The sequence below is a fragment of the Lampetra fluviatilis genome, chromosome 12 (assembly GCF_964198595.1).
Source record: "Lampetra fluviatilis chromosome 12, kcLamFluv1.1, whole genome shotgun sequence".
NCBI lineage: Eukaryota > Metazoa > Chordata > Hyperoartia > Petromyzontiformes > Petromyzontidae > Lampetra > Lampetra fluviatilis.
In genome coordinates this window covers 8,515,189-8,540,871 of record NC_136286.1, presented here as the reverse complement: position 1 = coordinate 8,540,871, position 25,683 = coordinate 8,515,189, and the positions used below count along the sequence as shown (strand labels likewise).

The 25,683-nt window shown below is 48.0% G+C and overlaps 1 protein-coding gene across 2 annotated transcripts in view; it reads right to left on the bottom strand.

Moving 5' to 3' along the window:
* The window catches only part of SFXN5 (sideroflexin 5), a 130,758-nt gene extending 106,679 nt beyond the window's left edge, over positions 1–24,079 (bottom strand). For both annotated transcript variants that reach the window (XM_078861577.1, XM_078861578.1), the window contains exons 1-2: positions 23,943–24,079; positions 20,005–20,073 (exon numbers count right to left, since the gene is read on the bottom strand). In XM_078861577.1, coding sequence (XP_078717703.1) covers positions 20,005–20,073; positions 23,943–23,999 — 126 coding nt within the window. In that variant the 5' untranslated portion in view covers positions 24,000–24,079. The remainder of the gene's footprint in view (positions 1–20,004; positions 20,074–23,942) is intronic.
* Positions 24,080–25,683: the final 1,604 nt, after the last annotated feature.

Sequence of the window (25,683 nt, the reverse complement as noted above, 5' to 3'; positions counted from 1 at the left end):
CGTTGCCCGCGCGCCGCAGTGAGCGCGACCGGTTTAACGCGTAACATGCACGTACGGACGAACGTCCGCGAACTTTCGTTGGGAGCGCAATTACGATAAAAGCAAACGGCGCGAAGACGATACGGGAATTTTGGAGGGAATGGCAACGAACAGGATCTTACGCGCAATCCACCCCGCACTCAAGTGATTTGGAAGTTATTAAAACATATAATGGGCCCGGAGGTTCTTATAAATTAAATACGCCAGTTCAAACAAATTAGCCCTTTAAACTTTAAATTAACGTCAACCAAGAAAGGCTTTTTTTCTCTCTCTCAACTGCAAGCACGTGGGATCGTTTTTCATGTTTCCCAGCAGAAAATTTGAAATTACCAGGCAAATGCGAGCACTTAAAATGTTCCCCTTGGCTACGAGACTGTTTTTAAAAACTGATGTGCCATGCTGTTAAAGCGATTTACATATTCAATATTTTTTTTCTCATTTGTATCTGAAGTCAAATTCTTTTATTCAAATTAATCTTTCACTCTAATCACTTTGCTTGTTAAAAGTTGCTTCTAGTTTAATATGTTTTTTTATAATAACCGTAAAAAAAAAAAACTTCTGCGGGAGGATTCGTAATAAAGAGGTCGTGTTCTTTGTTATAATTACAAAATACTTCCATTAAACAAGTGACTTTAATAAGCGCAGCTCACTAACATCATTTCTGTGGGTACTGGCAATTACAGTAATGACAGTATAATGTAACGTGTAGTCAATTTCTGATTATATATCCAGGACTACTCGTGTACACGCGGGGCGCCGCGGTCGTACACACGCGCGTATGTGTACACGGACCGCGCGTTTATACGCGCGGCGCCCCACGTTCGTGTCCACGCACACACGCGCACACGCGCACACGCGCACACGCACACACGCGCACACGCGCACACGCGCACACGCGCACACGCGCACACGCGCACACGCGCACACACGCGCACACGCGCACACGCACACACGCGCACACGCGCACACGCGCACACGCGCACACGCGCACACGCGCACACACGCGCACACGCACACACGCGCACACACGCGCACACGCACACACGCGCGCGCGGCGCTCAACGTTGAACAACGTTCCTGCAATTACAAGCAATCTTCGCGTCCGGCGGGCGCAGGCGCACGCACGTCAAGCCGGTCCAGAGGCTCCGCCGCGCTCCTTCTGCGAGCGCATTATCACGACGCCTCGCTCTTCTTGGTTATTTCGGTAAAGTCACGTAGAAGGGAAATAATAAAATAATAAAAATTTAACATTATAAAATTGTAAATTCACGTAGAAGGGAAATAATAAAATAATAAAAAGTAAACGTGCTAAAAGAATAAAATAATTCGTGTTATTTATTTTATTATTTCCCTTCTACGTGACTTTACCGAAAGAACCAAGAAGATGAATCCCTGCAGTCACGAAAGCTTTAAATCGAAATTTAAGTAATTTTGCTGTTGGCCAATTGTTTGAAATGTCTCTGCCGTATATTGACGGGTATACTGGACGTGGCGTGTGGAGGGCCTTCATCCAGGAGTGGGCTGACAAAAGGCCCTGTAAATCATGACCATCATTACCGTTTGCTACGGGTGGTGAATCATTTAGAGAAAACGCCTTCCCTTGAATGGCGAAAGTGCGTCACATTGTTCAACTCGCCCTGTGACAGGGGTTTCGTTAATTTCTCAACGCCATCTCAGTGTGGCTGTTCCAGTTGAAACAAAGGCATGAATGTAAATGGAGAGAACGTTCACCATCTCAGATTTTCTGACAACAAAGATATGAGCTGTCACTCATTAAGTTCATCATCATCGTTAGATGTTCATTGTAGCCGTGCGGTGGTGGCTATGCCTGTGGCCTGTAATCCAGGATTGGTGGATCACCGCACAAATGTTGTGAAAACTCCTGTGGGCGTGGATGTTGCCATACCCTGAGCCGCCAGGAGAAGGCGGTACAGCAAGTGTGAACTAATCTCCATCCGTCACCAAAAGTACGGGGATAGAGTGTTCCCCCTCGCACGTGTAGGGTTTCCTCCGGGTGCTCCAGTTTCCTCCCACATATCAAATAATCACCATGAATTGGCTGAAAATGTCTTGAAATAAAAACCCTATGTTGTAGGACCCTTCGGAAAAGGAGTCGTTGGACACAGCGAAACTTTCCTGGGTGAATAATTATCATATTTTTTGTTAAACATCAACAGATATCATTTTTGTTATGCAAACATGGTACGCATGCGGAGTGTATACAGGTGCGTGTCAGTAGTCTCAAAAGGGGACACACTTTTAACCGACACGCTGTTGCTCAATTAGATTGTGCAGTATTGATAGTTTTTTTATTGTTAATTGAAGTTACAAAATCTTAATAACTTTAGAGGATATTTCAACTCTATTGGGAAAGAGTTTGAATGGCTAGCCACCCATTGCAGCATTTCAATCACGTCAGCCTGCAAGACATATTCTGCAATTTATAGATGGTTAACACGTGACATTAAAGTGCAGATAATGCATTCTCACACGAAGACTTTGATCATCACTCTGACCATAAACCAATGCACGGACAATTTTTTATTTCGGATAAATATGGCACATCACACAAAAAGACAGAAGCCAACGTAAGTTACAATTTAAACGTACCATCCAGCCTTGATAAGAAAATCAACATCATACGGCAAAACCACCAAACGATAATCAACACGAGGAGGAAATCGAGCCAACATGTCACAGAGATATGAATCTATTTCAGCACATAATGTCACGCAGATTAACGCGAAAGTACGCATCTTATTTTCAACCCAAGTCACATCAAAGCTTAGCATCAGACTTTACAATTCAGGGCTTTTTTTTCCCCCACGCATCTCAATGTATCGTCCTTTTTGCCGCGAGTGAATTTCGGTGATAAACAGCTGAATGACTGCGGCGTACTCTGCAAGCGCGTTGCATTGTGTCAGTGAGCGTTGAGTGTCGCTGTGATGCAACGTCGCATTTATTTATGTCCCTTGCAAAATTTAAAGGCGAGCAAACTCTTGTTTAAAACGGCAATGGCTATCGACTCGCATTACCCCAACACAAAGGACATTACATCTTTAAGTAGCGTCGGTTTACCTCCCTCACCAGTTGCCGCTTTTGTTTTAAAAGTCGCATCAAATTAAAAAAAGAGAAATCGCGGTACCGTACATCATTGTGAATCCGGATAAAAATAAATGTGGATATTCAGCTACAAACAAACAGCTGCGCTCCATTTTCACTGCATTTTTTTCACGATATATAATCCGCGAAAGTGCACACATCTCCTTCGTAAAGAGGAAAACTGAAGACAAGCCACAGCGGTGCGACTGTGGCCAAGTAAATCCAAACCATCGACCGTAGAAGCGAGCCGCCCGAGTCTGCGCTCCTTCAACGGAGGAGCAAAACTACCGAAGCTCTTCTTCTTCTTGGTTCTTTCGGTAAAGTCACGTAGAAGGGAAGTAATAAAATAATAAAAATAAAACATAATAAAATAATTCTCACGACGTTTCGGCCACAACGCAAGCAGCTGTCCTCAGGTGAAAACCAGGTCTGTCGGGGTGACAGCGTTTGAATGACCAGGTCTGTCGGGGAGACAGCGTCTGAAAGACCAGGTCTGTCTGGGAGACAGCGTCATTCAGACGCTGTCTCCCCGACAGACCTGGTCTTCACCTGAGGACGGCTGCTTGCGTTGTGGCCGAAACGTCGTGAGAATTATTTTATTATGTTGTATTTGTATTATTTCATTACTTCCCTTCTACGTGACTTTACCGAAAGAACCAAGAAGATGAATCCCTGCACTAACGAAAGCTTTAAATCGAAATTTACCGAAGCTCTGTTGTGGGGGCCTGCAGACATCGCCATTCGCGTTTAGCTCCTGAACATATCCCAATGGAATAGACCCCACTTCTGGATAAAGGCCTCACCCCCCCAACCCCGCCCCCGTGTCGTGTCAGCCGTGGTGGTTTATTTGACTATACTTCACCCAGCTGGTCAGAAAAGAGTGCTAAAGTGGGGATGGCGGGGGGAGGAGGAGGGGGGGGGCAGGACCTGCTCATAAATTCGCTCCCCACTGATGCGTCAACTGTCACTGGGAATCGAACCCGGATCGCCAGGTGCATGGCACAGCACCTCAATGCCTGCACACGCTGTTGCCCCTAAACCACAACTGCACTGTAACTCATCAAAAAGGGGAAATTGTTATTCATTATGACTACGACGAGTGTTGCTACATTGCTACACGTACTTCTAATTTTTTTTAATTAAAAGTAAAACTGTGTACGATCAACGTTAACGCGTGCGCGAGAGCTTGCTCCGCCCTACAATTGGTCGCGGTGCGTCTTCCAAACAAGCACTGCATTACGTCGACATAACATCGATTTTCATAGCTCATCTCGTCGTCGTTAAAGAGTTTTAACTACCCCCTGCGCGTGTCTTTGTTCGCCAGCCTTAATAGGTGCTCGCTGATGTCACCTGCTCCGACAGCCTTTCAGTGGGCTTCATACGAGGCACCCTGGTGGTTGCGTGGCATTGGTGAAATGTAGCGAATAACAAACAAAAAAAAGCAAACAGAGATTGTCCTGCGACGGTCGGAAATAACTCGGGAGGCCGTGCCTTGATTTAATTATTTCATCTCTAAGTTATGTGTACATGAAGAAGGTGAGGGAGGGGGGATGGTGGGGTGGGAAGAACCTCATAATATAAGAACATCCAATTACTTGTAAAGAGCCCGAGGTCCCTTTAAGCTCTCAAATCAATTGTGAATAGATTACACTTCAATAGCCCTATAGCACGAGTGGTGGAATATTGATTGGTGCTCCGCAAGCCTCAACATTCCTCTGGCCCCTCTCTCCTCGCACACGTGTGCACGCTCGGCTCCACAGCCCAAGGCTTAAATCCAGATTTTCTTTGTTAAACTCGGTTATAGCACTTGAATTAAAAGTGCCAATCCTATTCACGGCAAACACACACACACTCACGGACGTATGTACGTACGTACGTAGGTATATATGTGCGTGTGAAATAGTTTTTGAGTAATGGTCTGTCAGCTAAAGTATTACATTTTTAATAAACTTAAGTACGGGCGTTGAACGAGCATTGCTATGTTTTATTAAAACATTTCTTAAAACGCTGAAGATATATTTTTTATTTCTTTAGAATGCCGTAAAATTATCCCCGTGTGTTTTAGTTTTCCCCCCCCTTTCGCGCAAGTGATGAATGTTGACATAAATTAAACAAAAATATATATTGCTGTACGCATTATCGTCGTCATCATCATGATCATCGCCGTCATTGGCCATGGTCAATCCACTGCTGTATTAAGGTCTCCCCAAAGCCGTCGCCATCTCCCACGTGCACGCACAACGGCGCGTTTCTAAAGATGCACCTTTAAAACAAAACAACAAACGCACTTTGGCTAAGACGCACACACGATGTGACACGCGCACACGCGCACGGCACAATGGCGCGTTTCTAAAGATGCACCTTTAAAACAAAACAACAAACGCACTTTGGCTAAGACGCACACACGATGTGACACGAGCCACACGCGCACGGCACAATGGCGCGTTTCTAAAGATGCACCTTGAAAACAAAACAACAAACGCACTTTGGCTAAGACGCACACACGATGTGACACGAGCCACACGCGCACGGCACAATGGCGCGTTTCTAAAGATGCACCTTGAAAACAAAACAACAAACGCACTTTGGCTAAGACGCACACACGATGTGACACGAGCCACACGCGCACGGCACAATGGCGCGTTTCTAAAGATGCACCTTGAAAACAAAACAACAAACGCACTTTGGCTAAGACGCACACACGATGTGACACGCGCACACGCGCACACGCGCACGGCACAATGGCGCGTTTCTGAAGATGCACCTTTAAAACAAAACAACAAACGCACTTTGGCTAAGACGCACACACGATGTGACACGAGCCACACGCGCACGGCACAATGGCGCGTTTCTAAAGATGCACCTTTAAAACAAAACAACAAACGCACTTTGGCTAAGACGCACACACGATGTGACACGAGCCACACGCGCACGGCACAATGGCGCGTTTCTAAAGATGCACCTTTAAAACAAAACAACAAACGCACTTTGGCTAAGACGCACACACGATGTGACACGCGCACACGGCTCAGCGTCGCGCTTCTAAGTCGACACCGATAGGACACGACGAGAAGCTCGCTCGGAGAGCCGTTACGAAAGCCAAACGCGCGCACTCCCCTTACAGGCGGTTATCATAATAATAATAGTAATACAAAAACACGTCTGGGAATTTTGCTTCGAGTGTCACTGCGGCTTCGCGTGCCACATTTGCAATCGTTCACAATCGGTGTTTTACACTACGATGCGTGCAAGGTGATTCTATACTCGGGTATGCAACTATTACCTCGATGTGCGTGTCCCTCCCCATTTGTACGCCGGTTGGAGATGCGGTCTCGCATTTCGGGCAAATTACAAATCCAAGTTGTGTTGTGTTTACACCCCGAATTTCCACGGTTGATGGAATTACAGCACGGCCAGGGCACGAAACCTGATGATCACAACATTGGACACGAGAGCAACGTTCAGGTTTTCATCGTTTATAAATGTTCTTTAGCAGAAGACGGCCCACAAGACATCACGACTGTGTTCATTCTAACTGCCTTGCTCTCATCATTTGTTCGTGGCGTATTTGCCCACGCACAGAACTCTTACACCAGGCCAGAGCCCCGTAATGACTTGTCCATCCTCTCCAGTGACACACGTCACTAAACACGCAGCAGCAACAACAACAATACAACAAAGTAGCATTTCAGAGGTGCACGCAACACGTATTACCCTAGCGGCGTCCACGGCCCCCACAATTACCCAGGGCACGACCGCCGCCACCGTCACCACCACCACGACCGCCCCAACCGCGATCCCCAAACAGTGCAGACCGGATCGCGTCGATAGCGGTGCGGTTCAGGGCCACCCCCCCGCCCCCCCCCCCCACCAACCCCGGACGCTCGGGGCCGAGATGGCGATGGTGCGACGTGTCCGGAGGGAGCGGCACAGGCGGGACCCCCTCGCGCCGCCGTCTCCCATCATCCGCTGCCCTCCGCCTGCCGAGGCGTCGGCTGTGCGGCGTCGGCGCAGACGGGCGTCAGGCGGACACCCCCTAGCGGTGTGCTGCCGAGCCTTAATTAGCACGTAATTAAACACACAGCTCCTGTAATTATCGGCACAGACACTTGTTTAATTGTACAGACACCTCTCCTCGGCGTGCAGGGGTTACGTTCTCCGGGGAGGCTCGCATCTGTGACACTGCGGGGGGGTGGGGGTGGAAATGGAACCAACCCTCCACCTACAACCCACCCATCTCCTCCAAACTCGCGCCCTCTCTCCAAACGAACTTGAGCCGCCCGTACAAAGCGAGAACTGCTTGAGGCGGCGTTTACGATCGCGGCGAAGGTGAAATGTGGCACGCGCGCGCCGCATTCGGCAGCGCGAGTCGGGACAGATGCGCCTCCGACCGTCGACTGAAACTCGAGTGTTACGATCATGATACGTGCATCGAATCGCGTCGTGTGGAGGAACCGATTAAAGCCAAGTGGCAGAGTGGCTCAGAATGGATCACTGAGTTGGCACTGCTGAGATCCTGCGTTGGAATCCAGGCCAGCTGCCTCCAGTGACTGCACATTAAAAAAATATGTATATATAACTTTCACAATCGTTTTATTTCTACACTGAATGTGGCTAAATTCCTGGTCTGGGAAATCAAACTATCGGTATGATTGTCACGTGATGTAACAATACTCTTCGTCCTAAATTCTGCCCACTACTGTGTGGAAAGAGATAGCCCCTGGGATACCCACGTGCATGGTTCTGTTGACTCGCATGAAGGACCGCACTACCTTCTCGTGAGAAGCTCCAAGCAGACTCTCCGTCTCGTGATGCGACAACGATTGGGGGATAGAGGGTTGATGAAGTAAACTAAACTACACCCACAAGACGGAAACAAATACCGATAACAAAAGACTGGAAATGAGGCCAAAAATAATTGCAGATTTGAATCAAGTCACACCCCAGATTGTTGATCGCTTGCGGTGCAGCTGTGTGCTGCATTGAAGACGCACTGCTGTGAGAAGAGATTTTTCTACACAGCAGTTTGGTTCCAAAGTAACTCAATAAGCGAAAACATATTTTTTTTTAAAATTGTATACGCTTGCTATAGCTGATATACACATAGACGGCGCTTTAACAACATTAACACACATACTGTGTACAACATCAACAGTGGTGTTTCGATGGGAAAACTGTCCCTCCCGGCCATAGGAATGTAGAATTTCCACCAGAAGCCGTGGCCTGTAATCGGATGAGCACTGTGCGTCCCCCACACTGTCCAAATAAGCACACGCCTGTCACCTGCCGTCATCCTGGACTTGGCAGCAGCCAGTGAACTGCAGATAAACGCAAGTACATCACGGGGAGCATGAACATCCCACCTTTTACAAAGGCCTAACGCCACCTTCGAGCTAACACTTCCGGAGCAACACAGCGGCCAAACTCACCATTGCCGACTGAGCACCGAGACACAAACCCCAACAACACAGCGCGGGTGCACGAAGACAAGGGTTCGCCGTACAGCTTGAACGGACTTTTGAGGGCAAGTGCTGTTAAGCGAGCACCTCTGTGATGGGCCGGCATGGCACGCAAACGAGGGGAGGTTCGGAGGTCAGGACGGGTTCAGATAATTGTCACGGGTTTTGGCCGTGAGCGGGAATTGAACTCGGCTCGCTGGGTTCGGTGCACAGAGTGCTAATCACTGTGCGCACACACGCACACACGCACGCACGCACGCACGCACACACACACGCGCACACGCACACACGAGCACACACACACACGCACACACATACATACACACACATGCGCGCACACACATGCGCACACACAAGCGCGCACACACACGCGCGCACACACGAGCACGCGCGTGTCGAGTCGGCCACGTCCGCTCACGCCCGACCGCAACCTCGCCGTGTTTTAATTTTGAGTCGTTTATTTTCCCTTCTCGAACACCAATAAACCTACGCATAACCTGAACCGTTTTGAAAATAGCGGTTTGCCCTCAACTGTTCCGCTCGAACCGAACGATCGCGACGGTGCGTTTCCATGAAGGCCGCCTTTGTGTTTCGCGCGCAACTGCGGCCCGCCGCCGATGCAGTGTTATTGCGATTGTCGTACGTCTGACGCCGGCCACTGCACCACAAGACGGGTGGGGGATAGACGGCACTCGCTGCACTGTGAAGCTGGCGTCCTGAGTTCGCCCGCCCCCCCCCCCCCCCCCCCGTGATAGGTAATATCACATCATCGGTGGCGAGTGATGTCTGAACCAGTCCTATCCACCAACGCCCCCCCCCTGCCCGACCCCCACACTCCACACGCTTTCCATCACGCTGCGCTGCCCAGCGTGGCGAAGTATGGTCAAACACGCCCCAGATTACCAACCCGGTGTGTGGTCAGTCCTTCAAGTAGATGGACTGAACATTATTACAGAATCGTGATTAGAGTCCAATAATTTGGATACAATAGTAGTGTTTCATATATTTAGCTTAATTATGATATTTGAGAGAGTACATTCACCACATTTACAAAAGTGTGGACTGCACGATTAAAGTAATCTATACCACCGAATTAAATTGCAAATATTCATTGCACTGTAAGTGCCGTCAATCATCCCGCGGCTCAGTTAAAACATTCGTTCACCGTGCGTCACGCAAATCAATACGGGGGGGGGGGGGGGGGGCAATGGAACAGAGGGTCACGAACTGCGCTACGAACCCGACGGACCCGAGTTCGATACCTGGACACGGCTAACATTCAGTGGCGAGCGAATCCGTGAACCGGCGCTGTGACCCCACGACCCTTCTCCCATTGACCCATTACCAAACGGCTCTGACCCGCGTGAAGTATGCTCAACCCATCACAAGGGTTAAACCTGTCATGGGGGTGGGGGGGTCTTAATAAAGCTGCAAATTGATAAGGGAGCGATGTTAAACTTCCACTTGGAAAAATCGGGAGGCATCTTGGCAAATCTCTTGATCTGCGAGACGTAAAAAAGCCACACAAAATAATTTGTAAAATGTGTACGTTGCCAACAAATTCTCAAGCAGGCGTCAGGAGTCACGAACTTTAGAACCGCCCCTGGGTGGTTTAATAAAAACAGCGTTAAACACACTGCCACGGATATCACAGTTGGTGATGACAGATTATTTTTTATGCATGAAACGCCGCATATTTGACAACGCAGCGAGCATTAAAGCGTTATTTTTTATTGAACCGCACGCTTATTTTTATTTCATTTCAATTACATCGCTTTAAAACGATTACGCTGCAGGCTTAACTTATAACAGGGCAAGCATCTAGGGCCAATTTTAGCAAAACGAAAGTGACTCTTTCTCTTTTTGTGAAATTAACCGATCGTACCAAAGTAATGCAGTGGAACTTTTGGCACTCAACAACTGCAACCTCCTCCAAGTAAGGTTGAGTGGAGGTACTCTACTCCATACAAAATGTTAACTTTACATCGTCACATTCGCGCGTGCACACACACAACCACGCGTACACTCCACCGCACTCCAGCGCCGCTACCGTGCATTAAAGGACATTAGCTCGAAAGAAAAAATAAACGCCGACCGAGGCTTGACGTTCGTCCTCGCACCCACACTCGAGGAGCACAACGACGAAAACGGATCTTACATTTCACGCTCGGAAAATGGTCGCGGGGTGAGCGTGGGCCGAGTTTATTTGCAGGGCGGCCCACGGGGGAGGGTCTCCCCCCGTTCACCGTTCAGGTTCAAGAAGCAGCAACACGAACCCTGAGCCAACCTCCCCGCTGGCGCAGATCGCCGCTCGCCCTCAGAAGTCCCCTCTCACGTGGCCGTTCCCCCCCTTCCCCCTCCTTCCCTAGCCAACAACACACCACTGCTGCGCGGCACGAGAATCAGCGAGAGAGCAGGGGGGGGGGGAGGCGGTCACGGAGGTTGTTGCTGAAGTTGTGGGGGGGGGGCAGGGGAGTTGAGACGGGCAAAGGCTGGGGGGCAAGGCTGGTTATGTCTTTAGGGAGACAGAGCGGGGGGGGAGGGGGGCGACTGCACACCACTCGCACGTCAAGGCGTGTGATAATCATTATGCAAATGCAGCCTCGCCAGGGAGGAGAGATAAGGGGGAGCGAACGAAAATCGCGGGCGGCGGCAGAAGAGGGAGGCGCCGGTGGCGGTTTACGGCCGAGTCGCTCGCCGCAGGGAGGGAAGTCTCGGGCGCGGCGTACGGGACCTGTCGTGACACGCACGCGCGTGCCCGCGTGCGTCCGCGCGTGCCCGTGTGTGCGCCCGCGTGCGCGTGCCCGCGTGTGTGCGCGTGTGTGTGCGCGTGTGTGTGCCCGTGTGTGCGCGTGCGCGCGTGCGTGTGTGCCCGTGTGTGTGCCCGCGTGCTCGGCAGGGGCGGTCGTGGCGGTGTGGCTCGGTGGGGAGCCACGAGTCGAGGACAGCTCCCCCGCGGAGAGTCACAGCTCCAGCAGCTCTGCCGCCATCTGGCGCTGTCACTTCCCGCGTCGTCTTCGCGCCCGCGGTGGCGCGGGGCCCCCGCTGTGAGCTTCACTCCGACGACACCGCTGCCGCAACTGGTGCCTGTGCAGCTCTCAATTAAATGTGACTTGTTATTGTTGTTATCGTCATGTAAAAAAAAATACTTCAGAAAGTAAAAAAGTTACGAGTCTTAAGTTCTGAATGTTATATTGGTCTTCACGTATGTAAGTTCTTCCTTTGATGTGTTTTTTATGATGATGTTGTTGATGATAATAATAACAGTGACACAGCGGTTCACGCACTGAAGCACACATTCGGTGACAGCTTAAGTGATATCTGAACTGGCTGTGAGCCTCACCCTTCACCAACATACACTGACCAGCGGCGTGGTGAAGTATGGGTCAACGAAACCCTCATTCGATTCATTTTACAATTCATGAAAATGACACGCCGATATTACAGCAAACAAAAAAAAAACATGGCAAATATTGTTTTAAACCAGATGGTAAAAAGGAGTCCAAAAATTGTTCTTGAATAGAAATGCAACACGATTGGTAAAACGTTCTCAAATATATTGTGGGGGCCGAGGGGAGTTGAATTATTACATGCCTAGAGTTGGGGGGGGAGGCCTTCATCCAGCAGCGAACGATGGCTATGATTCTAGATTTGAAGCTTTCGTGACTGCAAGGATTCATACTCTTAGTTCTTTCGGTAAAGTCACGTAGGTAAAAAATGAAATTAAAATTAAAATAAAACAATAACAATCACGACGTTTCGGAGGCAACACAAGTCTCCGTCATCAGGTGGGACCGTCACAGCCAGATTAGCTGCATCAAGTGAGGGAGGGATTCAAGGTGTAAGCTTAAGTTGCATTTCCATTCAAGAACAAATTTTGGTCTCCTTTTTACCGTCTGGTTTAAAACAATATTTGCCGTGTTTTTTTGTTTGCTGTGCTAACGATGGGAATGAGTTAACCCTGGCTCATGAGCCAACCTCTTGCTGTGATTTTAAAACAGGACCCTTCCAGCCAACGACCAGGCTAAGCTGCCCTTCACCAAACCAATCCACACTGACCAACACGGCGAGGTACGGTCAAACCACCACCACCACAACCAACGTTACTCGGGAAGGTCTTCATCCAGCAGCTAATTGCCAAAGGGCTGCAAAACGTTATGTTTCATTACGATCGTGAACCTTACAAAATGTAATAACCTCAATCTCAAGTAACACTGCTCACATTAAACGGGGAAGCGAATACTGCGCACAGAGGATAATGATCGCGGGCGTCTGGGCGAGTGAGGCGACGATTGGTTTTCCGTTTGGCGGAGAAATCAGTTTCAAATTGCCTTCAAACTTCCTGCAGACTAAGCGCCTCGTTTTGCACGACCAGGGCAAGTTCAACTAACGGACAAGCGAGCGGCTCACGTCAGAGCCACACCGTTTAAAAATGAAGGCATCGGTCACCGCCTCATCAAACTTCCGACGTGACGAATCCGTCCGAAAGGAAACAGCGTTGTTATGCCCAAAGAGCGCACCACTCGGTGGGTTGCCTACATTGCGTCGACGCTGAGCGATGTCCGAGTCACCGATTTGTTGAGCCCCCCCCACCACCTTCGCTCCCCACGCCGGTGACGTTGCTTTTCTTGGCATGGAGGGCACGCGAGCGCAAGCTAAGTTTGCGCCGACGTTCCTTGAGACAACCGAGAGGGCCCGTTTTAACCCAGAGTAACCTTCAAGCAACGGGTGGAACAGAAGTTCCAATTACCCGGCTAATCGTTCGAGCAATGTTTCCGCATCATTCTAACTTACTGTCATCGCCATCACTATGACAGTAAGTATGCAATAATGATCACGTTGGTAAGAGTGGTGCTTGTGTATCGATCGGTAGTGAGAAGATTGAGATTTTCTAGTAAACATCTTGAAGACGATCACTGTGCTGTGCAAAATGCAGCATCACTGTAATGTACGCTGGTTACTAACACACGAGACATTCGCGACAAAACGGCTGTCCTCGACCAGAGTTTTCATTCCGTGAATAAAGAAGCAACAATCCTACTAATCCACAGTCCAAGCAAGGCGATGCTGATGCACGTGGGACAGCAACAGCTGTGTCCAGCACATTGGGAGTGAAAACGGCTTTCGTATCCGCTTCAATTCGTATATTTTGGTGTTGGATTGTATTGGTGCGAGCCTGCGTGTTGCGTGCGTGTTTTGTACAGCGCATTGTCACCTCTGGGTAAAAGGCGCTATAGAAGTGTGGATTGTGATTATTATCGTGAATATGTCAATGTTTGTTTAATGGCCGAGTGTAAAATAACACTGCTCAAGTCAAAAGTCTCGAGTACTTTAGTCGTGGAAAGAAAATGTCTAAAAATGCCATTGACTAAAACATAGAGTCTACGATACACTATCCTGTGTTGGGGCATTGTAGATTGCAAGAGTGCAGAGTGATCTTGGTTTATTTTTTTTCAAGTTAGCAGCACCGCAGTGTACAAACGTACACAAGTGAAACATATAACACTGTTATTTACAAGCAATTTGCAATGTAATTGGAGGATGCTTTCACACAGGAACTATCGCCAATTTCAACATGTAACACGCTATCGATTTGCTGATGACAGCTCTACTCGATTGCGAAAGCAAACACACGCGCAATGTCCTCAGGTAAAAGTTTACAAGCACCCCACAGGCAGCAGCAACTCCACAGCTTCCTACACAGACTGATGGAATTACAGCACGGCCAGGGCACGAAACCTGATGATCACAACATTGGACACGAGAGCAACGTTTAGGTTTTCATCGTTTATAAATGTTCTTTAGCAGAAGACGGCCCACAAGACGTCACGACTGTGTTCATCTCCACGCAATCTACACTAACGTGCACCGCACGCGCCCGATGATGGGCGGACGCAGGAAGCTAGGCCAAGGTGGAGGGGCCGACGCAGACACTGAAGTTACACGACAGCTGCGCCGGTGCTGCGTCCGCGGGGATTTGGGCGCCGCTCGCTCGCTCGCTCGTGCCACCGTGCGTGCACAGATGCATCGCCCCTCACCTCTACCCCGGCCAGAGACTTGGCGGAGGCCGCGCCAAGTCACGCGTTCCACTTCACGCCGCGGACTTCGCAATTAGCCGAAGCTCGTTAAGGAGGTCCATATCCGCCGACACATCCGTCACAGTCCTCAAGGCTGTGTGGTCTCGCACACGTGTCCAAAGCAAGGGAACGATCACGCGAGCGTGGGTGGGTGGGTGGGGATGGTTGGGGTGAGCGTCAGCTGATGGGACGGACAGACGGACAGATGTGCGGCAAGTGAGACTTAGCGCGGTGGGCACGGGAGCTCCGCTCGGAAACCCGATTCCGACAAAAATCCACCGCCACCATGAGACGCTGCTCCCGAGAAGGTCAAGGCTCTGTCCACGTCACTCGGTCCGGATGGCGAAGCCGCCAGGTGCTGCGAGCTAATCGGTGCCGCTTAACGGGGTCGTGCAATCGTGGGTTGTGGAGAAGTGACCTCGGGGTTACGAACAACTCGCGAACACACACTGCCGTTTCCTGCCGGTTGATTTGGAAATAAAAGATCTTTCGGATGGATAAAAGTTTGATTTAAAACATGCTGAATATAAATTAAAATGTATACACTTATAATTTGGACTTGTGTAGGATTTAAATGCGACCACATCAACATGTGAGCGTGCAAAATAGCGAAGATCATGGTGGAGGTAATATATCCTCAACATTAAAAAAATCCAGTTGGGAATTATTCAGTAGGCATGTAATGATCCATTCGTTAAAACGGATTTAGTAACGCTACATTTAGACCAATGATGCAACATAACTGAACAAATTTAAAATTATACAAACAAAAGATATATATTTTTCACCTAATGACGATTGCTTGCATTGCGATCGAAAAGTCATATTTGTATTAAAAAAAATTGTATCTACATGGCTTTACCGAAAGACCCAAAGAATATAGATATATCACTGTTTAAACATTCCGGTGCAATATATGACCTCTAGTAGCTGCAGGGGTTTACAGGAACAAATTTCCAACATGAACGCTAAATAGTAAATTCTTAAGCGCACAATCCTCTGCATATATCTTGAGCATAACATTCGATTTGAATCGAAGATTCTACACATCACTACACCTCGAATACCTTGTCATGTATTAACACACATTGGGTGGAGGATATTTGATGTGGCACTGTGGTTATGTTGCATATCGTTCCTTCAATCCACATTCACCGAGTTAAAATCCCGGGACGAAATCAATGAACCTTGAGACAATATCTCCATCTCAGTGGGTGCATCACAGCAAGTCCATTGCCATATGGGCAGTTCCACGATCAGAATCAGAATATTTATTAATACTGGAAGAATACGATGAGCTATAAAGTTATTTTTCACAGATATCTTGATGTACAATTCAGACACTACATAAGTGGGTAACCATTTGTCACGAAGTGGCATATTATACCTGGGCATAGTATGTTAACGATTTATGACTTTTATCCAGATGTCAAAAATAATAAATTGGGCCACCCTTTTCAATCGGGGAGAAGAGCGAACCGACTGCTTCACCCAGGCTGGGACAATGACGACACATTTACTTTCGCGTACGCGCCAAACCAGTGACTTAGTCCATAAACAAGCCGGATTATAAAATTTTATTTTTTTACCACAACACTATTATTACCTTCAAAATGACACTCCAAATGTATTATTAGGATGATTTTTTTTTTATTTTGACTGCCCAATTTGCACAGCCACCAATTTCATCGCTTTACGGTCGTGGTAACAATCATTCGCCATCACCCAACACTTGCAAAGCAAAACTTGCAATTTACTTAAACATTTCTCTTTGTTATAACCATCCGTCACCAACGCTGTGTGCCGAAAGCTTCCACGTGCCATGTTGATTTTGGGGTAGGCGTGATCATACTTAGCCGTGCTAGTCGGCGCAGGTTGGCGAAGGATTTGCTCAACCTCAGTGTGGGTTTGTGTGGAATGGTGCCCCAGGACCGGTTCAGACCTTCCCCACCACCGACATCAGCTTGTGCCGGGCGGGGGGGGGTATCCGACTCGGCAACACAGCGCGGCGCGCTCAACCTCTGCGTCACCGCACCGCGTAATAATCGTTAACAACGATAACAAAAACAGCTTGCGAGTCAATCGTCGCGGCGCGCAGGGCCATATGGGAGGCCGCTCGCTTGCAGGGAGGTCGACCGGGAAAGCGGGCCCCCGTAATTTTAGCGCCTCATTCGTCACATCAAGGCCACACGGCGGTCCGCGGCCTAATTGCGGCCGAGGCCTTGGTCGCATTCACCCCCCCCCCGGGAAACAGCGTGGGGACCCCGGGCGTCGGGTGCAGCCGGGTGGTCCGGCCCGGGAAGGCCGAGCTCAACAAGGCTAATTGCGACCGCTCAGGTGCAGCCGTAAACCGATCTGCCGCCAAACCAAAGCTGACAAGTTCAATGTCACAGAGCCGGGGGTGATGGGATACGGGAGGGGTAAGGGACGGGGGGAGATGTGGGGAGGAAGGAGGGCTGGTTCGTTCGTAGCTCAAATACCTCGCGGGCTCGGGACCAGATGTTCTCAATTGTAATGACGAAATAAGTGAACACGTGCGTGCGTACGTGCGTGCGTGCGTGCGTACGTGCGTGCGTGCCGGTGGAAAACAGAGGAACCGGTTCGAAATATGCATACGCGCAAGCTAAGCGACACGAGTGCAAATTGAACATTTGAACAAGAAATGTTAATGGTTCAGGTTTAAACAGTCGTTACGTAACGCCTTGAGAAAATCATTTGCGGCACATGTTGACCTGCAGACATGGGAATGTTCATTTGGATCACGATTTTTTTTTTCTCTCAAATTAAAACACTCACCCCAAATGAGATGGCCGGGTGGCTTATGGAGATAACGTTCAAGGCGAAGCCTCGAACGCAATACCATTTTATATACTCGTGCTTAAAGACCAAAGGGGACAGCTTTTGCAAAATAACCAAAGCCTCCTGTACATGCCAAATAGATTGCAATGCAAATGCTAAACATCATGCGTGTCAAATTGTATCCGATTGGTGACTGCCGATTGCAGAAATATTAATTGACATGCTTCACGTCTGGAGGATATCTTCCACCGATAATGTAACATACAACCCTTTGTCAATTCACTGCTGGATGAAGGACTGACCACACCGTGTTGGTTTCGGGGGTTGACCATGCTTCACGACGCTACTCAGCACGGGTTAAAGAAGGTGAGGGTGGCCTACATACCAGTGCAGATAACACTCATATTCTTAGGTTTTTTCGGTAAAGTCACGTAGGTAAAACATCAAAATTAATCAAAATCAAATAAAATAAAAATCACGACGTTTTGGAGGCAACACAAGTCTCCGTCATCAGGTGGGACCGTCACAGCCAGATTAGCTGCATCAAGTGAGGCAATGATTCAAGATGTAATCCCTTACTTGATGCAGCTAATCTGGCTGTGACGGTCCCACCTGATGACGGAGACTTGTGTTGCCTCCGAAACGTCGTGATTTTTATTTTATTTTATTTTTTATTAATTTTGATGTTTTACCTACGTGACTTTACCGAAAAAACCTAAGAATATGAATCCTTGCAGTCACGAAAGCTTCAAATCTAGAATTAAACAGATAACACTCGCCAACTGATGTCAGCTGTGCCAGAATTCAAACTTAGCTCGAAGGCTTTACAGCACTGTGCACGTGGCACTGCGCGACATCTACCACACCCTTTTCTGTCGATGGACTGGCGCAAAAATTAATCATTTGTGTCCGTCACCAAGAACATCAACGGGAATGCGGGACTTCGCGACATCACAACGTCTGCACACACAGTATATGTGCGCACGCACAGCGATGAACGCAGTTATACACAGAGTGCCAGACTAAGGCACCTTTGGAGCTACTGCAGCTGATAATTGATAACCAAGGTTCATAGAAGCAGAATAAGGCACGTTAAGAATGATCAGGGTTCAACATAATTTTCTCAAGCTCAGAGTTACACAAAGCAACCTATTGGCTTCTTGTTGATCAATAATGCCTGATGCTCATATAACCAGCCTAAGGTACCTTTTTTTATTAAGGGTAATAGTTACTGCCCAAGCTTTATAGAACAAGACCAAGGCACGCGCGTAATTCTTAAGGTTCAGCATTAATCCCTCAGACTATGCAAAATTGGCAAATTCTCCGGATGACAGAGAGAGAATCAGAGGGCACTACATTCTACACGTTCATTCATATGTCTTACACCAACAGTCTGGACCTGAAATATATGTTTTTGCTTTTAACTGATAAAAAAAAACAGGGCTTAAAACAAACTAGGGGACTGGTCTACCGGGCACTTGAGTTTTACAAGCGTTTAGAAAACACGGCAGAGAGAACGGATCTTTAACAAAGGTGCGCTGTGTTTTAATTTTTTTAAATAACCAAAGTGAGTACACCACATGCTCTGTGTGTCCTTCAGGCCAAAACCCTCTGCACATCATGCACGCCAGCAGTTTTTATATGCACTACAATGCCAAATTATACAAGTCAGACACTATAACCGTTAAGGATAGACTTCCAGCCACACTAGTATTATGTATCGGCCTATGGAGAGAAATCAAAGATATGAAATATTACTTGTGTGTTCGGCAAACGTGAGCTTCAGATGTTTTGTTTAAGGTTACCACATGGTTTACTTTATGTAGGTATAGGAATACATTCATATTCACACTGGAAAAATAGCACATTAAGAGTATTGTTTCATGCAAGGGATGCGGGCGGGGGGGTGTCAAGGTGGTAGGCACACTGTGCTGTGAAGTTGGTGAAATGAGTTCGAGACCAGGCCAAGGAAAAACATCGGTGGTTGGCGATATGTGAAACAATCCTACACCCCAACTCCAAATTCAACAACAAGCATTGGCCAATATGGTCAAATATGGTGAAAGAATCCACGTGACCAACGTGTCATGGGGAGGTATTAATCCAGCAGTGGACTGACACAGTGAATTGTTACACGCAACTGCACTTCAGTGGAAATGCCTTTTACAATTACATTTTCTAACATACGATGTATTCATCACTGCAATGCCTGTCAGATACTCCTTGCTAAATATATGAAGTATAATTCTGGAATTGTCAGAATTTTTTTACCAAAAAAAAAGCACACTCGGCAATAATCCAGATTGGCTGGCGGAAATAAAAAAAAATATATAGAGTACTAAATTCATTATTTGGCTCTGCCAGGTATCGTGTATATATGTCCTATATGGACAGTAAAAGTAATGATCCACAACTCGCACAGGTTATTAATGGCCATGGAAAGCACAGCTCCATTCTCTCAGAGGTTCAGGTATCAAGACTCCCAGTAAGGCATTCCAGATGCCAGAGCAGCCGTTTCCAGTGCTCACCTCGCTCACGAGCAGAGTTCTTGGATCGATGATGTCGAGGAAGTGCCGAAGGCGTCCGTAGAATGTGGTCTGAAAATAATAACACGGTAACATTAATAATATAACAAAACATACTACGGTGATATTCAAAACCACTGACTGAGACAGAGCAGCGCTGAATGACCATCATCAGTCATCATCAATCCACTGCTGGATAAAGTCCTCGCCAAGCCGTCACCATCTCTCATCATCACGTGATGTCATAATCCTATTGTGAATTTACGAAGCAGTGAACCATCTTTCCCCAGCCTACATCATTGACGTGCTGCACCCATATGTCCCCTCCAGGTCCCTAAGATCTGGGCGTGATGCAGATCTTCTCTGCATCACCAGTTCGAGGTTTCGGTCTATGGGTGACCGAGATCTTTCCCTGTGTAGCCCCCAGACTATGGAACGCTCTTCCATGAGATATCAGGATATTTGGACATTTTTAAAACGTGTCTTAAAACCTATTTATACGCTTCTGCTTATGAAGCTTTTAGTTTATTTAGTAAATTGATTTTTTTTAATGCCGAGTGTCTGCTGCTGCTGTGTCCTGTACAGCACTTTGAAACCCTTGATGAAAAGTGCTCTATGAATGGAATTATTATTATTATTAATCCACCAAGCACTTGCACTTCACTGCATCTCCTCGGTGGACATCTTCTCAGACACATCACGTTCCTTGGCTGCCACTGCGTTGTTATTATTATTCTGGACCATCGGCCAAGTGTTTTTTTTTTAATAGTCAATTCAATACGATGCCTCTACCATGCGTGTGTTGCGGTGGTACGCACCTGACAGCCTACGATTTGTAGGTGGGCGTTGGTAAATCATCCTGAGATCCGAGTGTGTGGCGCGCGTGTGACTACCCATTGCAGCGGCTACAAGGTGCCAGAAGGCAGTACAGCAAGTATGTTTGTGGCCTGTGTGGCATTTCAGTTATTCCCCTTGGAATGTGTGTGTTTTCTCCAGGCACCCCAATGTAATTACACGCACAAACATGTCCAAAACAAAATGGCCAAACAATCCTGTCACAAGGCCCTCCTGAAAAAACACTTTTTTAAACTCAACAGTAAGGCTTAGCTGAGCAAATAATTACGCATTAGGAAAATGTTTTCAATCAGTGCAAACTTACTATATTGAAGACCGCAAACAGGAAGACTTCACAATTCTGACAAATCGCCTGATGAAGCTAGTTGTAATCACCAGCGAAACTTAATATTTAAATTGTAAATGTCGTGGGTTTACTCTCCAACACACACCGGTGTGCTGAAGTAACAACTAATTTGCACGTTTTGTTCACTTGACAAACCTTACTAATTGGCCGTGTCGGGTGGTGGTGGGTTATCGACACATTTGTAATTAGGCAATCTAACCCAAAAACCGTTATTACGAACAGTGCAAACTTCCTGCTATGACATATGGATCAACGAGATATGGTCACCGACAAAGAAAATGGAACCAAGGTTTACAAGTGGACAAAGGAAAGATATGGTGCACGCTTGGGGTCACTCACAGAGAGACAGAGGGATCACATGGACCAGAGAACGTGCACAAGTTATATACATCATACTCCAAACTTACAATGTGGTGAGGTGCTCACCATCGGACATATCACTGATCACTGGCCAAGACAACACGCGTATTCTGGTGGAACTCGCCAACTCCACTCAGCCCCGTATGCTGTGGAATGGCTCGCAACGTACACTTAAAAATGTCAGTCTGTTGCCTTTTTCAAACTCCATACGGAACAAGATACTGTACATCATACGGACTCTGTGAGTGACGCATACCTGTCAACCCATACAGCTTACCCCGTATTGTTGTACAGGGAAATTTAGTTTTCATGTCCATACGGCATGCAGCCGTTTCAATGCGGACTTTGCAGGATGGACGTTGATATTTATAAGGACACGGAGTAACTAATAAGGTCTCAAGTGGTCTATCATAAGGTAGGCACTGATAAGGGGTCGACAGGTGAGTGTCGTGGTGAGTGTAGTGGTGAGTGTAGTGGTGAGTGTAGTGGTGAGTGTACTTGTGGTGATTGTCTATTTGCTTGTGTTTCTCCTTTGTAATGGGATTTTGTAGGCTGAACGTTGAGATTTATAAGGGCACGGGTTGCCCAATAAGGTCTGAATTAGTCTGTAATAAGGTAGGGCACTGATAAGGGCTTGACAGGTATGGAGTAATGAGCACGGATGAGGCCTAGGCAGGATGACCGCTCGTCGTCGAGACTAGCGACAGAGTGGCAGCCCAAGGAGGGAACGCCCACGGTGGAGATGGAGCGATCGAATCGGCTCGTTGTGCAGGCGCTTCGCAGGACCATGCATCCATCCAGCAGTGGACAAATCACGGTTGACGCCGGCGACGACTGTAACAGTGATTTTGTTTCCTCCGAGCAAATGAAATTCACACTGTCGTGAGCTCGCCACTGCCGTGGAGAGTGTCAACGCAACAGCAACAACAAAAAATGTACTTAGCAACGGCGCGTGCAACTGGTACAAATGCTGTGTTGGACAAAGGCGTGCTTGTGAGTGCAAGTGCGCGTGTCTAAACGTCACGGACGCGAGTCCCTCCGTGCAGCACTTTAACTCTGCGTCGTCATCTGCGCCATGCTCCTTTCGGCATCGTCCCCACGTGAATTCGCCAACGCGGTGAATTCGAGGTGCGTAAAGTCGACGAAGCATATCGTACGAAGCCACGTAAATATTCGCCTATGACCAAATCACGTTGCGTTCGCCCTCCCACCGCTCCCCGGCAATCTCAAAAGCTAAGCAGTTGAGAGGTCTCTAAGCGAGGCAATCTGGTGGGTGATCACCCCGAAGGCTTGCCAGGAGTTGTAGTCACGCCGCTGCCAGGTGTGGCCAGCTGATGGCAGTGCCGAAATGTAACCACCCCACCACCACCACTTCGGATTGCGTGATGGCTTCGCTCCAAGTTTCCTCCAACACAGAGCAAAACATCCGTGGACCTCTGATGGCATTCACGGCCGAGAAGCAATCGCCCCAAATGCAACAGGACCCTTTGACTGAGAGCGAGGACACCCTGGAGGAGGAGGCACCGCCGATTAACCGGCCTCGCCAAAACATCGAGACGGGATGTGTCGCGAGCCATGAACCCGTGCCACGTAGCATCCAACTCTTTTATAGTCGGATGCAGCGAGTGGGGGTCAGGGTGGGGTGTGGGCTGGCGGCGGTGGGGGGGGGGCAGTGGGCAGCGTGTGAAGAACGCAAAGTAGACGCGGTCTCTTTTCGACAAGAGCAAAAACAACCCGCACATCACGACGGAATGCTTCCTCTCCTCCTTCCTCCCTCCCTCCCTCTCCCGGCCCAACGAGTCCATGCCGAGCCGATCAATAGCGGATGCAGTCTGTTGTGTACTGTCGCCGCTGCAGTCGATGCGAAGGGAGCCGCATATCTTGCAGCGCGCGGGATCAAGCGTCGAAAGCGGCGGATTTGAAGCGCCCGTGCTAAAGCTGGAACGACTCCCCGTATATCGCGTCCGATGAGGCACGAGCAATCCACCGCTGGATGGATGAGAAGTCGCTCCCCCTCCCTACCCCCTCGCCAAGCTACGGCGGTGCCGTCGCTCCGTCTCCCGCGGAAGAACGTGGTGGACAGCCACTATTTTGCTCTCTCGGAAACGTTCCATCGGCTGACCATCTTGGCGCATGTTAAACACTAAAACACCCCCCCCCCTCCACGTGGCTGTAACACATCTACCGCGTTATCTCTCACGTTACGCAATGACACACGCACACACGCGCACACGCGCGCGCACTAAACTACGCAACTTGGCTTTTAACAGACTTAGTTCCTTCAACAAGACTGGAAACAACAGTACGGTAGAGGATATTTTAAAATACTGTACAGTATATCTATTTTATTTTCTTAAACGTTGTTCTTTTTTTGTGTTACCTGGTCAAACATGGACTTTCCAAGCTTGAATGGCGGGCATTCACGACGCTCCTCCATCGCCGCTTTAAGAACTTGCAGCGTGCGTCGCGTAGCAAAGGTTGTGCCGTCGACTCTATTCGAGTGAGAGTGAGTGAGAGTGGGCGCGTGTGTGTGTGTCTGTGCGCGTGCGTAAGTTTACGCTCTAGTTAGCTAAAAAGTGTGCGCTAATTGTTTGTGAAGCAGATTGCGTTGCCGGATCAAGGGACACAGGCTGCGCCAACGTTGCGCTCATCAGTTCCGCCTCCCTCGGATTCTACGGATACCAACCACGGCGTGTGGTAAGCACGTATTACAAACGCGAGGCACTTGCAGCAAGGTGTGTACTGTGTAAGTTGGACGTGGTCCCACCGCAGGGTGGTGCACTGCTGGCTGCGAGAATGCCCCAATGAATGGGTGAGGCTTCTCGCCTCGTCACCTAATTATTGAAGCTGACATAATCATTTAATCGAGTTTGCATTTAATAAAAAAAAAAATTTTAAGCCAAAAAACGATGATCAGTTTATGTGCTATGATAACGTCGTTTATTATATATTTTTATTTTAAGGCCAGTGTTTTTTTACGAAATTATTTTAAATTCGTGTCATTGACAAAAGCTTAATGGGAGGAGCAGTGGACATGAAATGTGTACTTCGCAGGTGAACTCATCAGTTTGAATCCCGGTCACGGCTGACATCAGTGGGGAGTGATGATCTGAACCATTCCTGGATGCACCCCTTCTTTACCAACCAGCACTGACCAGCGTGGTGAAGTATGGTCAATAACCCCAATGACGTGGACAAGGTGACGGTGACTCCCTTCAGCCAGAAGTGGATTGACAAAGGGCTGTGAATTTTACGTGCATATATATCACACCAACATAGCTACATCTACACCCTTCTCTGCCACCCGGCCAGATGTTGGGTTAGAGGACCACGAAGAGATGGGGATATGACTGTATTATGTGTGCATTCAGCTACAGTGTAAGGATAAACAAATGAAGAGGCTAAACATTGACAATCAGGACCCTCTTGAATAGTCAGTCTTTGGACTCAAAGATATTTTGCAGGGAACAAAAAATGTAATAACTGTACTATAGACCTTCTTGGTTCTTTCGGTAAAGTCACGTAGAAGGAAAATAATATAAATAAAACATAATAAAATAATTCTCACGACGTTTCGGCCACAACGCAAGCAGCCGTCTTCAGGTGGAGAACAGGTCTGTCGAGAAGGCAGAGTCTGAACAGGTCTGTCGAGAAGACTCTGCCTTCTCGACAGACCTGTTTTCCACCTGAAGACGGCTGCTTGCGTTGTGGCCGAAACGTCGTGAGAATTATTTGATTATGTTTTTATTATTATTATTATTTTCCTTCTACGTGACTTTACCGAAAAAACCAAGAAGATGAATCCCTGCAGTCACGACAGCTTTAAATCGAAATGTACTATAGACGTCATAACACTTAAATATATTTGCCGAGCCATTAGTGGCCATGAGTTGTTTCAAAGCACACTGGGGAATTGGAAATGCCCCCTGCTGCTACTATGTATTCATCATCAATCACGATTTCTCCACTGCTGGATGAAGCAATCATTAAGTACGGTACTTAATAATTCAGTGCTGAGTGTTCGCACCTCATATGCATGGTGTATTTTATAACAAGCGTTTGTCCTCGGAAGCATTTAATTAGCGGTAATAACGAGAGCGCGCATGACAGGCGCACAGGCA